At 30.7% G+C, this 17,806-nt stretch overlaps 2 protein-coding genes and 1 long non-coding RNA gene across 4 annotated transcripts in view; 2 read left to right on the top strand and 1 right to left on the bottom strand.

The window, feature by feature from the left end:
• The first annotated feature begins 629 nt into the window (after positions 1-629).
• The window catches only part of eIF4EHP (eukaryotic translation initiation factor 4E homologous protein), a 31,870-nt gene continuing 14,693 nt past the window's right edge, over positions 630-17,806 (top strand). The window contains exons 1-3 of one of the 2 annotated variants that reach the window (NM_001170683.1): positions 630-656; positions 8,372-8,379; positions 10,185-10,383. In NM_001170683.1, the coding sequence (NP_001164154.1) occupies positions 630-656; positions 8,372-8,379; positions 10,185-10,383 (234 nt within the window). Of the gene's footprint in view, positions 657-8,371; positions 8,380-9,785; positions 10,134-10,184; positions 10,384-17,806 lie in introns of those variants that run through there. The other variant, XM_008202196.3, reaches the window with a different exon arrangement.
• On the bottom strand, positions 1,283-7,401 carry LOC107398717 (pickpocket protein 28). The gene is made up of 7 exons (XM_015983864.2): positions 6,517-7,401; positions 6,220-6,462; positions 5,920-6,171; positions 3,582-4,057; positions 2,012-2,071; positions 1,783-1,960; positions 1,283-1,729 (listed from the first exon to the last, which is right to left on the bottom strand). The coding sequence occupies exons 1-7, from the start codon at positions 6,633-6,635 to the stop codon at positions 1,504-1,506; spliced, it is 1,554 nt and encodes a 517-aa protein (XP_015839350.1). The 5' UTR covers positions 6,636-7,401; the 3' UTR covers positions 1,283-1,503.
• Positions 12,451-16,679, top strand: LOC107398718 (uncharacterized). The gene is made up of 2 exons (XR_001575511.2): positions 12,451-16,272; positions 16,321-16,679. It is a non-coding gene; the product is annotated as an uncharacterized LOC107398718 (long non-coding RNA).

The following is a 17,806-nucleotide window of genomic DNA, read 5'->3' as shown; positions in this document are numbered from 1 at the left end:
TACGGATTATATATTTAATATTCGCATTTCTGTTACAAATCAGCTAAATCAATTGATAAATTTTAATGGAGAGTGTTTAAATTTTGTTCTAGATATTCAGTAATTGTCATTGCTAGTCTTCGTCTTCGACTCCGGAATCTTTTGATTCCCTCGTGAACCGTCTTTGACTTGTGCTCCGCACCCTTTGGTTGACTCTGGGCTGGTCCTGCCAGTCTTTCTTGTAGAATAAATGGTACTTGTTGTTCATAGAAAACAATTATTTCCTAAACAATATGGGTTTGGTCTTAAATATCACAGAGATATTAGAGGTGGAAATATTTTTCAATCTTTAAAAAAATTTGCTATACCAGCATTGGGTTTTTTATATCGCAATATATTAAAACCTTTTTGGAAAAATAATAAAGAAGATATCATTCAAGGTGTAACTTCAGGGCTTAAAAATATAACGTCTACATACGTAAAATCACCGCCCTTTTCTACTTATAAAGAAGAAATTATAAATCCTATTCTAAACAAAATGAAAGAAAAATCGTGGAATGAACATTTACGAGGCGACGGATTAAAAAAGGGGAAAGCTAATCGATTAACTAAAAAATCAAAGGATATCATTAAAAATCTGTTGAATGCTGATGAAATCGGCCCAGAGCGTCCACAAAGTGGACTACTGCTCCGCAGGCCAAAGGCGAATACTGATGAAATTGATTAAAAACTTGTGATGTCCTTATATCGTCTTAAATTCAGTGACGGATGCCCATCCGTCACTGAAATTCCATGCTATTTGCTTAATATTTTTACTTTTTTTAACTACCATGAAAATCAGGGTGTTTTACTTAAAAAATGCCTGTGTGCACTATGGCCCACGATTTTTTTTTGCTTTTCTGATTACCCCTGAAAATCAGGGTGTTTTACTTAAAAAATGCCTGTGTCCTCAAGGTTCACTACTTTTTTTAGATTACCTTGAAAATTGGGTTATTTTGCTTGATATTCGGCTATGCCTTCATGATGAATCTTTGATTCAGAATATTTTTTATTTTTTTAACTACCTGGAAAATCGGGGTGTTTTCACGATTTTTTTTTGCTTTTCTGCTTACCCTTGAAAATCGGGATATTATAACGATTTTCTTTGCTTTTCTGTTCACCCGTGAAAATCGGGGTGTTTTTATGATTATTTGATGTTTTTTTAACTACCTGGAAAATCGGTGGTGTTTTAACGTTTTTTTTTTTGCTTTTTTGTTTACCCTTGAAAATCAGGGTGTTTTTACATTTTTTTGGTGTGTCTTGAACAGGCACTTCTAACTACTACCGATTACACATCCCTGGGTCACGCTGTATCTACATAACTATTCTCTCTTGAGTTTTTAGCTTGACGTACTTAATAATGTTCGACATATAATTAAGTGGATTTTACGATTCAATGGTTTGAAACGTTGCTTTTATGCTCGTGTTTATGCGTTTCAATAAAAAGTATCTCATTTGATAAGTCACCTTTTTAGTATAACTTGTTTAAATACTGGGGCCTGCCCAAAAACCGTACAACCGATTGTTGCAAATGATTCTCACTGATAGAAAATACAAAATTTCCATTAAGGAAAGCACAGAGAATCCTGTAAAAAGGCCAAGGAGACCGCCAAAATTTGCCAAAAAGTCAATAGGACCGTAGAGTTCATTTCGTTCAGATGTGATGAAAGTGTCCGATTTGAAGAAAATTGTAAGAGAGGATAAGTGAGTGCTGAAATTTTTTCTCAATTAATACGATTGAAACTAAAAGTGTGAGGGGTTTACTCGTTTGGCCAAGGTGTGCCATGAGCACTGTAGGTCATTTTCCAATCCCAATCACTTTGTGAAGTTTCAACTTCATAAGTTGTGTCAGTACAAATCGGGAGGCAATCGCATTGACTCGTTTTCTTCAATGATTTGTTTTTTGATAATTTTAAATACAAATCTTTGGCCTGTAAAAATCCTAAAAATAAAATGATTTGATGGTGATTGGCTGGAAATGCATTTCACTAACTTTCAGCTTCTCTCATGCAGGCTATTTTGCCAGTGCCACAAATGTTTGTTCCACTCTCTCCTATAAAATTAGAGAAGATTAGAAAAAAACTCATTTCTCGTATTTCGCAAAGCGATTTTAATTGTTACAGAAAAAAGATCCTTTGCCAAAAATCATAAAGAAGCTGCTTATTTCGGTCGCTTTTTCAGATATTTCACACCAACTCAAAATTATTTTTATTAATAATACTTTTCTACAGTCTAAGAAATTAATGAATATAGTCTACGAAGGACTATAACTTAGGAGACGAAACGAGATACAACATTGTACGATTTTCTGTACTCATAAAAAATAGTACGGCAGAGTAAAATGAGGGCGTTTCGAACGTTATTCCGTCTCGGTGCCAAATCGTTTTAACTTAATTTAAATTCGATCATTTCACTAATTCCTTGGAAAAAATTCAGAAATGTTAAAAATGTTAAAAATGTTTTCTTGCACAGTGTAACAAGTTAGTTGCATTTTAAAGAATTTTTTTAAGAAATTCATTGAATTTCACAACTGACAGATTTGACATTTATTGACAGAGGATTCAAATGAGCAGAACGGCACATTTTTTTTTACTTGTAAACCACTTTCTAAGTTAACTAGATGAGAATCATTTAAAAACACATTGTAAAAGTACCAGATATGCAACTCGTTTTATAAACTTCTTATAACTTCTTCTTTATAAAACTTGATTCATAATAATGTAGTACTACAGAAAACAAATAAATTTTAAAAATCAAGGTATAAAGGTAAAGGACGAGAAGTGGGAACGGTTGGAAGTGAAAATATTGCATCGAGTTGATGAAGATCCTTCACCTACTCGACAAATATAGCTATGGAAGTTGTAGTGAGTCGTTGGACAGTATAACGAACTTGAAAGCACACCTTCTTTATCCGTACTATTTACAAAGAGTTCTGATAGGTTCTTTTGTCTTTTGGTGTTTATTTGTTTTAGTTTTATTTTGTAGTTCATAAGTTTATTAAAACTTATTGTTTCAATGCACCTTTTGATATAAATAAATAAAAAGCTTGATTTTCGAATAGCCTTTAGTGGGTAATAATTTGTGTTGATCAATATTTGGTCAATAGGTACGTAAATTTTATAAAAGCTGCAGTCACATTTCAGTTATTTACAAAGCCCTTTGCTTGCTTGCTTGCTTGCTTGCGTTGATTAACGTAGCGACAAATTATTGACTATTTCTCTTAAAAATGCAAATCTGAAGAGTTTGGATGCATTATTATACAGTGGAATTTAATAAAAAACAGAAGCGTGACATTCGTGACATTGATCGCGAAAGCCTGTCAGAAAATTATTGTTCGTTTTTTGTTGCTAAGTAACAAACCATTTTTAACAAAACTATTACTTTTATTTAATCAACAATCAAATTACACAGAAGCTCTTAAACAGTGAAGCTGATTTGTAATTTTTTTTAAGAAAACCATTCGTGTAGGAAAAAAATGTTATAAAGGTTTTCGTTTCCATTTTGCCTCATAGACTCACCCTAAAATTCTTGGGAAACCATTCCCTAACACGCTGTATACTTACTTGGCATGAAAAAATTCACACATTTGCACCGACTTAACGTATAGTTCGTCAAACATTCGAGTTTACAGTTGAGAGAAGTATAAATTTTAAAATACTTCAAATGCCTTTCTGAGGGAAAATAACAACCCCGTCTTTTAGGGTCATACATTTGAACCCTATCTGAAGTGCTGATCATTACAGGTTGAACAGCCCCCACAACATTTTGATCCAAAGGAACACGAAAATACTGCTGACTTGGTCGAGGAATCCGCATCGGAGTGTGCAAAATGACTTTATATCCCTGGAGAGATGTTTGCCGGCAGGCATAATCCAAGTAATTTTTAGGTGTCATGAGGTTGAGAGTAAGACCGTTCGACGCCCCAGCAAGCAAAGCTCGACGAGGATATGGCGAAAATTGGGCGTTTTCTGTGTAGCCATGTTCTACAGACCATTCACTCATTTTGTAGAGCGAGCGTTGGTAATCCTTGTATTGTAATCTTAAATTTTTAAATTACAATGATTTTAATGAACATTATCTACAGAGTGTTCCGTTTAGACCTCACTTTAGAAGTATTGACGGTTCTAATAAATAAATTCATCTGAAAGTTAAGTTCCGTTCAATGAACATATTTTAAGATGGCGACACTTCCGGTTATACCGAAAGTCGCTATCAACTTTCTTATTTTAAAAGGAAAGCTGTTTTCACTACGTTTTTGGATTAGTTGAGTTATTTTAAGGAAGTTTTTAACAGCTTTCCATACATAAAAAAATACAGTGTTCCATTTGAAAAAAATGAGTTATTCAACTTTTTGCGTTTTGGCACACTATGTATATTATGCGTGCTTTAACTAAAATTCGTCTATTTGTTAAAACTACAAAGTATTCTTAATTTTTCTGTTTCAAATTTACCGGAAAATATTCATAGGCGGCTTTGTACTAATTTTTTAAAAATTGTTTTTTTTATAACGAAAGGTTGAATAATTCCGAAACAAAAAAAGTTAGACCTATAACAATTATATTATTTTTTTGCGTAGATTCCAATTATGCAAAAATATATAGAGTGTTCCATTTAAAAAATATAACGTGGGTTCATCATCCTTTATACTATACCCTGTGTATAATAAAAATATTTTTAGTTTGTGGATTTTAAGTCGATCTACCAGATAATAAAAACAGCATAGCAATATCTAAATTACCAAAAATGTTATAGACCGATTATACACCCTTGGGTCACCCTGTATGTTGTTTTTTTGACATTGTAGAAAATTTCTAACTAACCATAGCTATTTTTGCATAGTTTGCCATAAAAACATTTCTGATTAAACAAACGACAAACGCTGTTCAAACTGTGTTGTCCGTCCTGTGAAAACAAAATAAATTTATTGAATGTTGGTTTAAAAAATTTAATTTCTCACATTTTTTCTATCATTTTTATGACAACCTATGAAAAAAAACCTATGGCTAATGAATTTTTCAATCGCAACAAGAAGTTATTGTAACTTGAATACTATTAAATATAAGTACAGGAAATGCCAATACTGATCAATGCAGAATTAAATTCTCTACGGTTAAATAAAATAAAACTTGTAACATTTTATTTGAAAAAATAGAGATATGGGTACTTAAAATTCTGAAAACTTAACGTTAAGCATTTGGGGTTTGTTATTCCTTTTTAGAAATTTGAAAACACCAAAGGAATGATCTGGGCTTATTTTTTCAAATGAGCTAAAAATGTTTTCAAATTTTTGAACTGGAAAGTGCTAATTAAGAGGAAATTAAACACCAAATACAGTGTCCTAGGGAATGGTTTAACAAAAATTTAAAGGTAAATAGAGAATTATATAAAAGACAAATCGATTAAGCAATGTTAATCAAAAATGCAAATCCAAAAAAATTGTTCTGTAATTAAAGTCCCAAATTTTAAGAACCGCTGAACTAGAAATATAAAAATTAGATTAAATTTTAATATTATTGACAAAACAGCAAAGATAAATTAATTTCTTGGTCCACTGCGTTATTCTATTTCAATTTGTATTTCGTGATTAAATTTTTTTTTGGGGTAGTAAAAATTTCTGAAGAAAGTTTGGACTTTTTGGAAAAATGATAGTATAGGCAAAGCTTATGAAAACTAACTTTAGTAATCCAAAAACGCATTAAAAAAATTGCTATTTATTTAAAATAAGGAAGATGTTAGAGACTTCCGGTATGACCGGAAGTACCACCATTTTGAAAATATTTTCGTTAAGCAGAATCTTGCTGCATACAAATTTTCAAATGACTATCATTATTAAAAAAATAAAAATTATTAAAACTACTAATACTTCTAACTGAAGTTTAGACGGAACACTTGTATACATACACCTTATCCCTGAATATGTCTGTTCTATCCAACATATTGAAGGTGTAGCAAATTCCTTCATCAGTTAAAATCTTGACAAACATTTGATTACAGTCGTATTTCTCCCCCAGATACATGCAATTCCATTTGATTAAATTCGGTTTGACTGTATTTAAAACATCCAAAAATTCATCGGGGAAAGTATTTGGGTTTGTGTAGTTGATTTTCTCGTGGTATTTGCACACAAGTGCCATATACTCAAATTTTGTGTCTCTGAAAATAATTTTAATTTTTTACCTCCGATTTGAAATGTTTCTTTACTCGGCTTGAGTCGTATTTTGGCGTCGAAGCTTCTTAAGCATAATTTTCGTGAAACTAAACAAATTCTGGACTGATTTCGATTCAGGACAAATTGTCACAGCAGGAAAAGGTATTTGATAAATCGAAGTCCCCTGATTTGCAAAATTTACAATTACTGGACTTCCATCCCATTTTTTGTAAACTCCGTAAATCGAAAAAATGCACGCAGATAAACAAATTAAGAAAACTATAATCCACCAAATCCTAAAACATTATATATTGAGTATTAAACGAAAAATTTTATGTTTTATTTTTTACCTTTCGAATATTGTTCGTTTCTCGCCGAAGTAACGAAAACCATGAATACTTGTACAGTTGCAGTATTCGCGAAAATAAGTTCGAACATTTTTACAAAAGGAGTTTGTAGGTTTTTCCATTGTTGCAAGTTGGTGATTAAAATAATAATTGCGTTAAAATAGGATAATGAGTTAGGTGTGAATGTAAAATTTCTTGGGTGTGTAAAGTGTGCACGAAAGTTCATGTTTTATTATCAAAACAAGCATTAAATAAATTAGCCAAAATGATAATTTAGTAATGATTGCTTTAAACTTCAAAGCAACAAAATTAATTAAGGTACGTATTATTATCTACAAGTTAGTTGTGCCCTCTGTACCTTACTTTTAGCAAAATTAAACTTTTGATGTTTGTAACCGTTATTTATACTCAACCACGCATTTTAGCAAAATATATTTGATTATACAGAGTGTTCCAAAAAAGTATGACGTTATAATAATATTATTTTAATGGCATGCTTTTGTTTTTTATGCTAATTAGAATATCCTTTTCTTACATTTTCCTATTTTTTTCAAATCGGTTCAGGGATTACAATCAAAAAAATAAAAACCAAAAAAAATCGGGTTTACACCTCACATTTTAAAAATTTATAAAAAATATAAAACTGTGCCGCTTTTATACCATTATGATTTTAACAAGTGTAAAACAAGGTCTAACAGCCTTTTTTAAATAGCAATCTTCAAACCAATTTAAAAAGTAATTTAGAGATACAGGTTGACCCAGGAGTGTGTATTCGGTCTATAAGTTATTGGTAATAGAAATATTGCTATTCTGTTTTTATTATCCAATACATCGTCCTAAAGTCCACAAACTAAAAATATTTTATTATACACAGGGTATTGTATACAGAGTGTTAAACCCAAGTTATATTTTCTTTTAATGGAACACCATTTTTATGCAAATTTTTATGCAAAAAATAATATAGCTTTATATAAACTATAATATGTCTATCTCTTTTCGTTTTGGAATTATTCAACTTTTCGTTTTAAAAAAATTTGAAAAATCACTGCGAAGTCGCTTATGAATATTTTCCGATAATTTTTTATCAGAAAAACTTAGAATACCTTGTAGTCTTAGCAAACAGTCGACATTTACTTAAAACACGCAGATAATACAGAGGGTGTGACAAAACGCAAAAAGTTGAATAACTCATTTTTTTCAAATGGAACACCATGATTTTTTTATGTATCGATAGCATTTTTGCTAAGCTTTCTAATGATATAGAATTTGCATAAAAAATTTAAAATATTTTTCAAGATTTTTAAATAAAGTATATTTTATTATAATAAAATTTGTTAGTCTAGAATCTGATAGTCAAATAGTAATTAAATTTTTGTTATGTACTAATGTGACTTATTACATTAGTAATCTAATTATTACCTAATACATAAATGAATTTCACTCATCAAGAATTATTAATAAAATAACTAAAAAATATTTTTAAACACTTTAAGAAATATTGTAAATTTGCTATAGAAACCGCATATTAATAGGAAGCTTATAAAAAAATGCTATCGACACATGTAAAAAAATATATGGTGTTTAATAATAAAAAAAAGTGTTATTCAACTTTTTGCGTCTTGGCACACTCTGTACATTATTTCCGTGTTTCAAGTAAAAGTCAAATATTTCCTAAAACAACAAGGTAATCGGAATTTTTTTGTTGCAAATATTGTTGTAAACGCGTATTGGAAATAAATATTAAAAAAAAAACACGACTCTTAAACTAATGTTAATAATATTTATTCTTCGACACTGTCAAAATTTACGGTTTTTCTCCTGTGTAAGGAAGTTTTGACAACTGTTTGGCATTTCTCAGTACGAAACGTCAGATTATTTTTAACAAATTTAAAGCAATTCTAAGCCTTGCTGAGTGTAATTAAAAGAATAAAATGTTGTATTCAACTCGTTTTTGTGTAAATCAGTTCATTTCGCCTCGTGGATGATAAACCACTCGTTTTCACTCGTGGTTTAAAGCGTCCGATTTACACTCAAACTCATTAAATAAATAACTATTAATTTACTCCTACAATTTATAATTTATTCACGATGAATTTTTGATTTATTTTAACAATGTTATTGCTTTTAGCTTCAAACAAATTGAAACTCATTCGGATTTGCTTAATATGATTTAGCAGTTTGTATTTGACATTATTAAAATTATTTTTGGACTTTATGGGAGTTACAGAAAATATTTGAATTTGAAATTCTTTTAAAATTATTGTAATTGTACGTAATGAAATTACGTAAAATTTCTTAGCATAGTTCTAGACTATAATTATAGTAAATTCAATTAACATTAAAGAAATTACAAAACTTAAGTAGGAATTACAGGAATTAAGTTGGAATTACTAGAAAGAATCTACAGTCTAGAAACACCATAATTTACAATTAATTTTTATTATTCAAACTTTCTAGAATTATTTTTTAAATTCTTTTTAAATTAGGTACTAGTACTAAAATCTTTTCTGAAATTATTGGAAATATTTCTCCTTGCAAATAATAAATAACGATAATTTTTTTTTATTGGAATTAGTTTAGAATTACAGGAAATAATTATTCGGGATAATGTGTATGCAATGAAATTTACGTAGAATGTCCTAGAACTATCGGAATTAAAATTAATTAATCAATAAATTAATTTGGAATTATTGGGAGTAAGTTAGAATTAGAAACGTACATTGTATGTTTTATTTTATTACCGGAATTACGGTAATATTTTTTCGAATTTTCTTACTTGAATTATTGATTTTTTTTCTGAATAAGTGTAATTCTTTTTGTAATTGTTAAAAAAATTTATAATAGAAATCTTTTTGCAATTATCTGGTACGTATTACAAGAAATTAAAATTTCTTCGAGTTTTTAAAAAATTAAAGAAATTATTTCGGAATTGTTAGAATTACGTAAACTAAACTTAAATTACCCACAAATTAATTTGACGAAAATGTCAAGACAAAGTTGAGAAATGCTCAATTGTGGATTAATTTTGTAATTTTCTAATTTACTCCTGATTTGAACAGCTGGATTTAGTATTATTGGTTGCATAAAAATATAATAACAAATCAATAACCCAACTCCATTCGCGACCCTGTAGTGCAAAACTTAAAAACAGATTAAAAAATCTTGGTATTTTTATTTTTTAAATAAACTTACTTTAAAAATAGAGGCCAAAATCCTCTAGTGCAAACGATGGTTGTTTTAATTTTAAATTTAGCGCTGAATTTCTGTTTAGTGTATTCAAACCACCAACCTAACCACGCCATACAGTTAAATAAAATTTATGTTTTCGTGCCCTTTATTGGTAAACTGTGTAATTCAAATTTTTGCCGAACATTTCACACGTAATTGATTTCCGTGTTGTTCAAGTTCGTCACTTTAAATCCTCTCAACATTTATGAAACGTCAAAGAAAAAGTGGCACCCCTGCCAAACAAGGTTAACAAAAAGTGTCAGTTACTTATACGACTCCAGCTTTGAAAAAAGTGATTTAAAGCTATAGAAAAGTTCTGTGATAATTAATTTGATGGTATATAACGTAAATAACCCCCCTACAGCCGGCACCATGTCAAACAAATACGAACCGTAAGTGTTTGTTTCATTCATTGTTCGATGTTTATTTTGTTTGGTGGCCAGCTTGAAACACCACGCGGAAAACTCGGACAGTGGCAGTGGTGACGACGAAGTGGGGCCCTACATCAGTGACTTAGGGGCTATTGAGTATCCTCCCGGTGAACATCGATTACAACATCCGTACTGTTTGTGGTTCTCAAAGAGGCCGTCACAGGTGCAGGGCTCACAGGGGTATAGCCAGGCGTTGCGACTGGTAGGACAGGTTGGTATATGAATGTATTGTAACGTTGTGTTTATTTGGTATTAGGACTAGTTTGCGACATTTGCAGATGAGTACAAAAACTACTCTTCTCTTTGTTATCAACTGACAAACTACAAGTTGTATCAGAAATATTTAAGAAATACTTAATTTGAAAAGGTAACAGAGCTCAACAAATAAAATATCTTTGTAATTTGTAATTTAAAAAAAATATCGCAAATTTACTTAAAATTTGGAAAAAGATAACATACTGAAACGTGTACCCGCCTATGTGTATAAAAATAATAGAGAAGAACTATTTTCGTTGTGATAGAAACGGACAATTTAAACAATTTTAAACAACAATAAAAATTGTTGCGATGAATACAAACTAATTATTAAACAGTGACCGACTCGTTAGCACAAAATAAAGGAGAAAAACAGTGTAAATTATAAATAAGAATTAATAAGAATTTTGCAAATGTTTATAGAAAAGTTGTTGTATTTGATGAGTTTTATTACGTGTTAAAATTAACACACGTATTTCTGATATTCAACAATAATAATATATCGGGTGACTTTAATTGACTGAGGCAAAAAAATCTATGGGTAATATTGAGTTATTGGCCTCCCGGTGAGCTTATTGTATGGAGCTGTTACATCTGACGACCATGTCAGCGATCGTAAGTCAGAAGTGAAAGACAATTTAGTATAAAATTTTGACAAATAAATTTCATAGTCAAGGTTGCCAAATTAAGTTTTCCAATTTGTTACCAACTTGACCACGAAAATCACAATCATTAATAGTCACCCGGTAATTATTAATATTTAATCATGATTTTTAAAGTTGATATCAATTATCAACACAAAACCATCTATTCAGAAATTAAAATACCGTTCGAGGCACCACTGAACCACATGAAAAAAAGTAAAATTACATGTAACATTTTAATGTTTCCGTAAATTGTAAAAATTGTTACACTGTTTTTGTAATTTGCCGCCATTTTGGTGCTTTAATAGGCATTTTAAAGCACTCAACGTCATCAAGTGCGATGTCATAACATAATAGTCATTATTTGACGGAACATTTTACGAAAATTTTTCGGTTAGCAAGAAGCAAATGCGGGACCGTATTTTTGCAAATTTCCTAAATTTTAGGGGGCGTGTATGCAAGATTACCTCCATCGTCATCCAAACTCTTGTTTTGTGACAAAACTTTGATAAAACAAAAATTTTAAATCAATTTTTCACTTTTAAAATTGAGGTATTACCAGCTGTCACAAAAATCCCTAAATCGACAAAAATAACAATTTTTGTTTAAAAACGTCAAAAAGGGGGCAAATTACAAAAAATACTGTAAAAAAACTCGTTTTATAAGAACTTAAAGCACTCATTCTTTCAAGAAACTCGTGGCCAACGCCACTCATTTTTGAAACTGAATTCGTGCTTTAAGACTGGTCTTATGAAACTTGTTTTTTAATATACTGTTGTGGTGCTGAACTTTAATTCTTGAAGCTTTGGTGCTTAATTTAACTAATTAAATTAATGAAGAAAATTGCCGAAAGTTAGCTGTTACTGTAACGGCCTCTTAGACTGATAATAGTGATAGTAGACTTTGTTATGTTTCACATAACTTTACGACCCTGACGAACTTTAAATGCAACCGTTCAAAAATGGTTGTTCAATAAAATCACCTATGAAATTTGAACTTAATGTGTCGCTTAATTTAAATTCCTAGAGAGTTGGAATTTTTTAAAAGCTTCAGGGTACCGAAGCGATTGTTGAGAAGTGGTGTACTACAAGTTGCATACTTTTTTTAGACCTGTTTTCAGTGACAGCTGTCAATCATCGGATAGGCATCCGACCTTCGCCTCGGGGTGTCTTGTCCCTTCTCATAAAATGCAAATAATGTAAACAAACTGAATTCCACTATCGCCCACGATACTTTCTCTTATTTCAGAGATTCAAGCAACATACAGTGAAAAATACGTTTTTTATTTTGTTAAAAAAATTTGATACTAAAAAATAATAAAATACTAGCATAGTTTTGTAAAAAATAATACACCATTACACCATTTATTTATTGGGTTTTATGTTTTAATTAACCGAATTCTGTTCGCTATATTATGTGTCATGTGCATTTCTAATTGGATCACTTGCATTGAAAAAATATAAAATAAAAAAATTAATTGGTGAAACATTATTGTTCTTTCAGAAAACAGTTTAACTTTAAAAAAGTTGCTAGGAATATCTCATTAAAATGATGAAAACTTCTTTAAACCCGCTTTATCGTCTGATAATTTTATCCAGGTAATAAATTCTGAAAAATACATTGTTGTAAAAATTTATTGTAACTATACCCAGTAATAATTATAGTACAAATAACGTATCGAGAGATTGTAAGATCCAGTCTTAGGGATATAATTTGTTTACGTTACGCCTAGTAAAATAAATGATACTTTTATAATTATGTATTATTTTAGAATTTAGGAATTATTTCTCGTGGATGGATTTAAAAAATCAGTAGACATGCATAACGTAAGATTTAAAAACCTCATAGGAGATGGTGATAGTAGCGTCTATAAAAAAATTCGTAATGCAAGACCATACGGGCCTAATTATTTTATTAAAAAAATTGAATGCCGAAATCATATACTACGAAATTTTTACTAAAATTAGAGAAATCGCTAAAACTCCTCGTTCTGACATAAATATAAAAACTTTTTTGCGCAACAATTATTTGAAATTTAGAACCGCAATTGTTTCAGCGATAAAATACAGAAAAAACGAAAACTGTACTTTCGATCAAAAAGCAGAAAACCTGAAAAATGATATTTTAAATGGACCTGCACATATTTTTGGTAATCATTTAAAGTGCGCTACGTATTTTTGTAAAACAGTTGGTCAAATAACAAATGCAGTTGCATATTCTGACTTTCCTTTTTGAGTTGTTCATGCAGGCATTAAAACGAGTTGCAAATTTATCTTCAAGTCTATTGTATGATGTCGATAATAATTCTGTTAAGTCATTTAATTCAGTAGTTAACAAACTTGTTGGGGGTAAAAAAAGAAATTTTTCGGAACGCGGTTCTTATCATGGAAGATGCTTTGCGGCAGTCGTAAATGTAAATAACAAAAACAAATTTGTATTTAAAATTATGGAGAAAATATCAGGGAATAGTGGCATTTACACCACAAAATTTTCAAATCGCTTATTAAAAACCAAAGAACTTCAAGCTACAAAATTAAATAAAAGAAAAATTCGTATTCAAAGTGCAGATTCGGATTATGGTGCGACTAATGACATAATAGACATGCCAACAGAAACATACGACAAAATAAAAAATGAGTTCTTGAATGATTTGGCTGCTTGCGATATTTTAAAAATTCCTTTGTTAACAATTGGTCAACGTAATAATGAGCAGTGGGATAAAGAAAGAAATAATAGATTAACGGCTAGTAATTTCGGAAGAATTATTAATATGAAATGTACGACCAATACAGCGAATGCTGTAAAAGATATCTTGTATCGTGTGGGATTATCTAAATTTAAAAAATTACTCGAACCACTACAGTGGGGAATTGATAATGAAGAGAAAGCAAAGGAGAAGTTTGAACAGATCACAGGTATAAAGGTAGATTCATGCGGCTTTTTTGTTGATAAAGAAAAAAAATTTTTAGGTGCAACACCAGATGGGTTAGTGGGTTCAAATGCTATTGTTGAAATTAAATGTCCATTTAGCGCAAGAAACACAAATATTAAAACTGCCATAGAACAAAAATTGATTAAATACTTAGAAATAGATTCTCAAGATGATAGTAAAATAGTTTTAAAAGAAAAAGATAATTACATGTATCAAGTACAAGGTCAGCTCCACATTACTAATCGCCAAACTTGTTATTTTATAGTGTACACCTCTACAGATTTAAAATATTGTATTATTGAGAAAGACGATAGTAAATATTGGAACGGAAGAATGATAGATTGTCTTGAAAATTTTTATATGAATGCCATGTTACCAGAAATAATTGATTCAAGACATAGTCTAGTCGCAATTTACCATTACGCAGCATAATAAAAAAGGATTTGTAAATAATATTTCAAGTTTAGTTTTAGAGATTTTTACATAAATACATAATATGATGATAAGCATTTTAATAATAATTATAATTTTTAATTTGAACAATAAAAGTAAAAAAAAACTTCCTCAGTGGGTTGACACCTTGTCGTGGTGAGGGAGCTCAGTAGTTCTATCACAAAACCTGTGCAGAACGAAGCTAAGTACAACCAAAGTTTTAATCATCTTTTTTTATATTTTTTTAAAACAGGAATAATTTTATTGTTAAAAGTATTCAAAAAAATAGCGAGCATGATTACTCGTATTTCAAAATCTCATAAGATACGTTGATAGCAGTGTCTACAAAAAAAACGTAATGCAAATCTATAGGTACCTAATTATTTTGTTAAAAAAATTAATTCCGAAATCATGCTTTAATTTTATACCACTATTAGAGAAATCGCTAAAATTCCTATTTGTGCCGATACATTTCTCTGTCTTGAACAAATGCAATAAAATTATTATCTTGTGGGTCACCCTAATGGTGGTTACCTCTAGCGGTGCGTCCTAAACCCGTCATAAATCTTCTTCCAGCTAGCTACGCATTCGAAGAAGGATGCATTAAAAGTTGCCTACTTACAATTTAATTTTTGCTTTATATCTAACAATTAAGAACAGTTAACAAAAATTTAAAATATCTCAAGTCTGTATTTTTAAATTTTCTATAAAATGGTTTTTTTAAATTCTCAATACAATGCACCGTTATCAAAAATTCGTATCAACTTCATTAACACACATTTTATTTAATAAAAAAATATCTAGGCATTTATTTCAATCAAAAATGACTCTTCGACCTACATTTACTTATAAAGAAACATTGCAAATGTCAAGTCTAAATTTGCGGCTAAAAACAGTGAAAACAGTTTACACGTAAAACGTATGCGCCAGCTCCCAGAGGGTCTAGAGCTTTATTAAGACTTGGGTAGACATATGTCGAAAGTACCCAAGGATGGGGGGCGAGCTCCAGGAGAAGGAGGGGTTTAAAGCAGTCTTTTTTTGTTTTTTTGCTTATATCTCGGAAACTTTTGCTCTTGTCAATTTTTTTCTTCTTTCAAAAATTAAAGCTGATAAAATTTCCTACAAAACGATTAGATGCATTTTCTTGTAGGACTTACCATAAGCGAGTTATAGGGCTGGAAAGAAATAATCATAAAAAAAATGTGCTTTAAAGGAGAATATCTTGTGATTTGAAAAACTGACAATAAACTGAATTTATTGGGTTTAACACTTCATTAAAGGAGAAAGGGGGAAACATGGCGGTCACAGAAGTCTTTAGAGTAGTCTTTAGATGCTGCATTATCGTCTTCGTCTCAAACATTAAAAACTGAATTACAGTCTTGTTCAGTAAAATATTAATAAGTAATTGATTTAATATAGATGTTTTAAATAAATCTTACAATAACCTGTATGTATTGAATTCAACAGTTCATTTTATCATATCTTCTGGGTCATCTTCAGATGCTGAATTGTGGTCTTCAGCTGGAGAGCTCGAGGGAAGAAAGTATTTTTCTCCCTTATTTCCCACTTTTACCTTAGGAGGGAGACGCTTTATACACACTGGGTCATATTCATAAAAATTAGTAAAAATCACATTAAAATTAAAATTAAAATTATAAAACTCACCGATGTAAAGAAAATCTTAAAACAAGTCATTTGAAAGCAAATGTTAAAAAGTTGAACGACCCTTGCATTATAGGAATTAAAATTAAAAAAATGAGTGCTGCTGAAATAATTATGTATGAGGTAATGCAAGGGGATCTTGGGGAACCGAAGCCCGTACTGAACAAAATTTCCGGTTAAAAGTCCAAATAGTCAAAAGCAATCATAAACATTATCATTGTAGGTATAAGAAATGTAGCAGTAGGAATACCCGTAAAAGAAAGAGAACCATCTTCCTCTCCCTCTACATCCAGAATAGAAAATCCGCCACCCCCACCAAAAAAAGCGAGCAAAATTGCTTGACAAATATGAAACAGAGGAAACAAAACACCTCTCAAATGCCGAATTACAGAGGCTTGTTCTTCTGGAACAACTTCATGTAATTCAGTTTAATAAGGAGAAATTGCTAAAAGAGCATGATACTTCACGAAGGAGCGATGATTTTAGTTCTTCTTTGTTATGGGCGTTAATATAAGCACTAGCATTAGTACTTAATTTGTGTATTTCATTTCATAATAAAATAAACGCACTTTATAAATTTAATTAATTAATTATTATTATTATAAATAATGGCTCTCATTTCATTGCGTTTACGTTGGCCTTCTTGATGATTAGCAACTCTAACTGGTTCCTCGTCTTCTACATAGTCGTCATCATCACTGTCGACGTCGTTATGAACGTAATTTTCGAATACTGCTTCATTTTATAAGTATTTTCCCACATTATGTAATACAAAACAAGCTACAACAAGAGATGGAATGAAATCCAGTGACACTGATGGTGTTTTGCAGAATTGGAAATTTTTGTTTTAGTTGCCAAGAGCATCTCTCTATAATTACTTGTTCACGTTTGAACAAATTGTTGTATGCTATCTCTTCTGGAGTCGCTGGATTTTTGTATGGCGTTAACAAGTATTTTTCAAATTCCATAGCCTTTATCACCTAATAGAACTGCGTTATTAAAATTTCTTAGTACACGACAAATATGACTTTTTTCCCATATTCGACTGTCGTGGAGGGAACCAGGCCACTCAGCGGCTCACTTGTAGAAATTTTATCCATTACATTACAAGTTGCCTGTGCATTAATTAACAGGAAACTTGTTTTAATATATATTCATTGCCGTGTCGATTCGGAGATACCTTTTTGATAGGTATTAAAGTGCAATCAATTGCACCCATAGCAGTCGGAAAATCAAATTTGTTCTGTCATCGTTGCTTTTCTGATTCAATCGCTGCATGATCCTACATAATTCAGGTTTTAATAGTCTGGTTTAGATTTCAAAACTGCGTATATTTGCTTGAGGAAAAGGGATCCATATATCGGCTTTGTCAAAAATTTTTTGAGTTACGAACCGAACTGCTCGCGATATAGTCGGTTGACTTACTCCGATGTCTTCATCGACCCCTACCTGAAAACCTGAAAATTTGTGTATATTTTGTGAATTTTTATCATTACATTGAGTATTTAGAAAAATTACTAAACTAAATACATATACTACATATTTACCAGGATCTGCAATATATCGCAGTAAAATTTTCATTTTAGTGAAAGAATTCACTGCACCACTACGAGTTTCACCATCATTTTCTTCCCCCAAGAAATGTTGTGTTAACCACTCAATACTTTCGGCAGAAAACCGATACATTTGAATAAAATCACGTTAGGGCG

This window comes from Tribolium castaneum, chromosome 7 (genome assembly GCF_031307605.1).
Source record: "Tribolium castaneum strain GA2 chromosome 7, icTriCast1.1, whole genome shotgun sequence".
Lineage (NCBI taxonomy): Eukaryota > Metazoa > Arthropoda > Insecta > Coleoptera > Tenebrionidae > Tribolium > Tribolium castaneum.
This window is presented reverse-complemented; position numbering and strand designations above follow the sequence as displayed.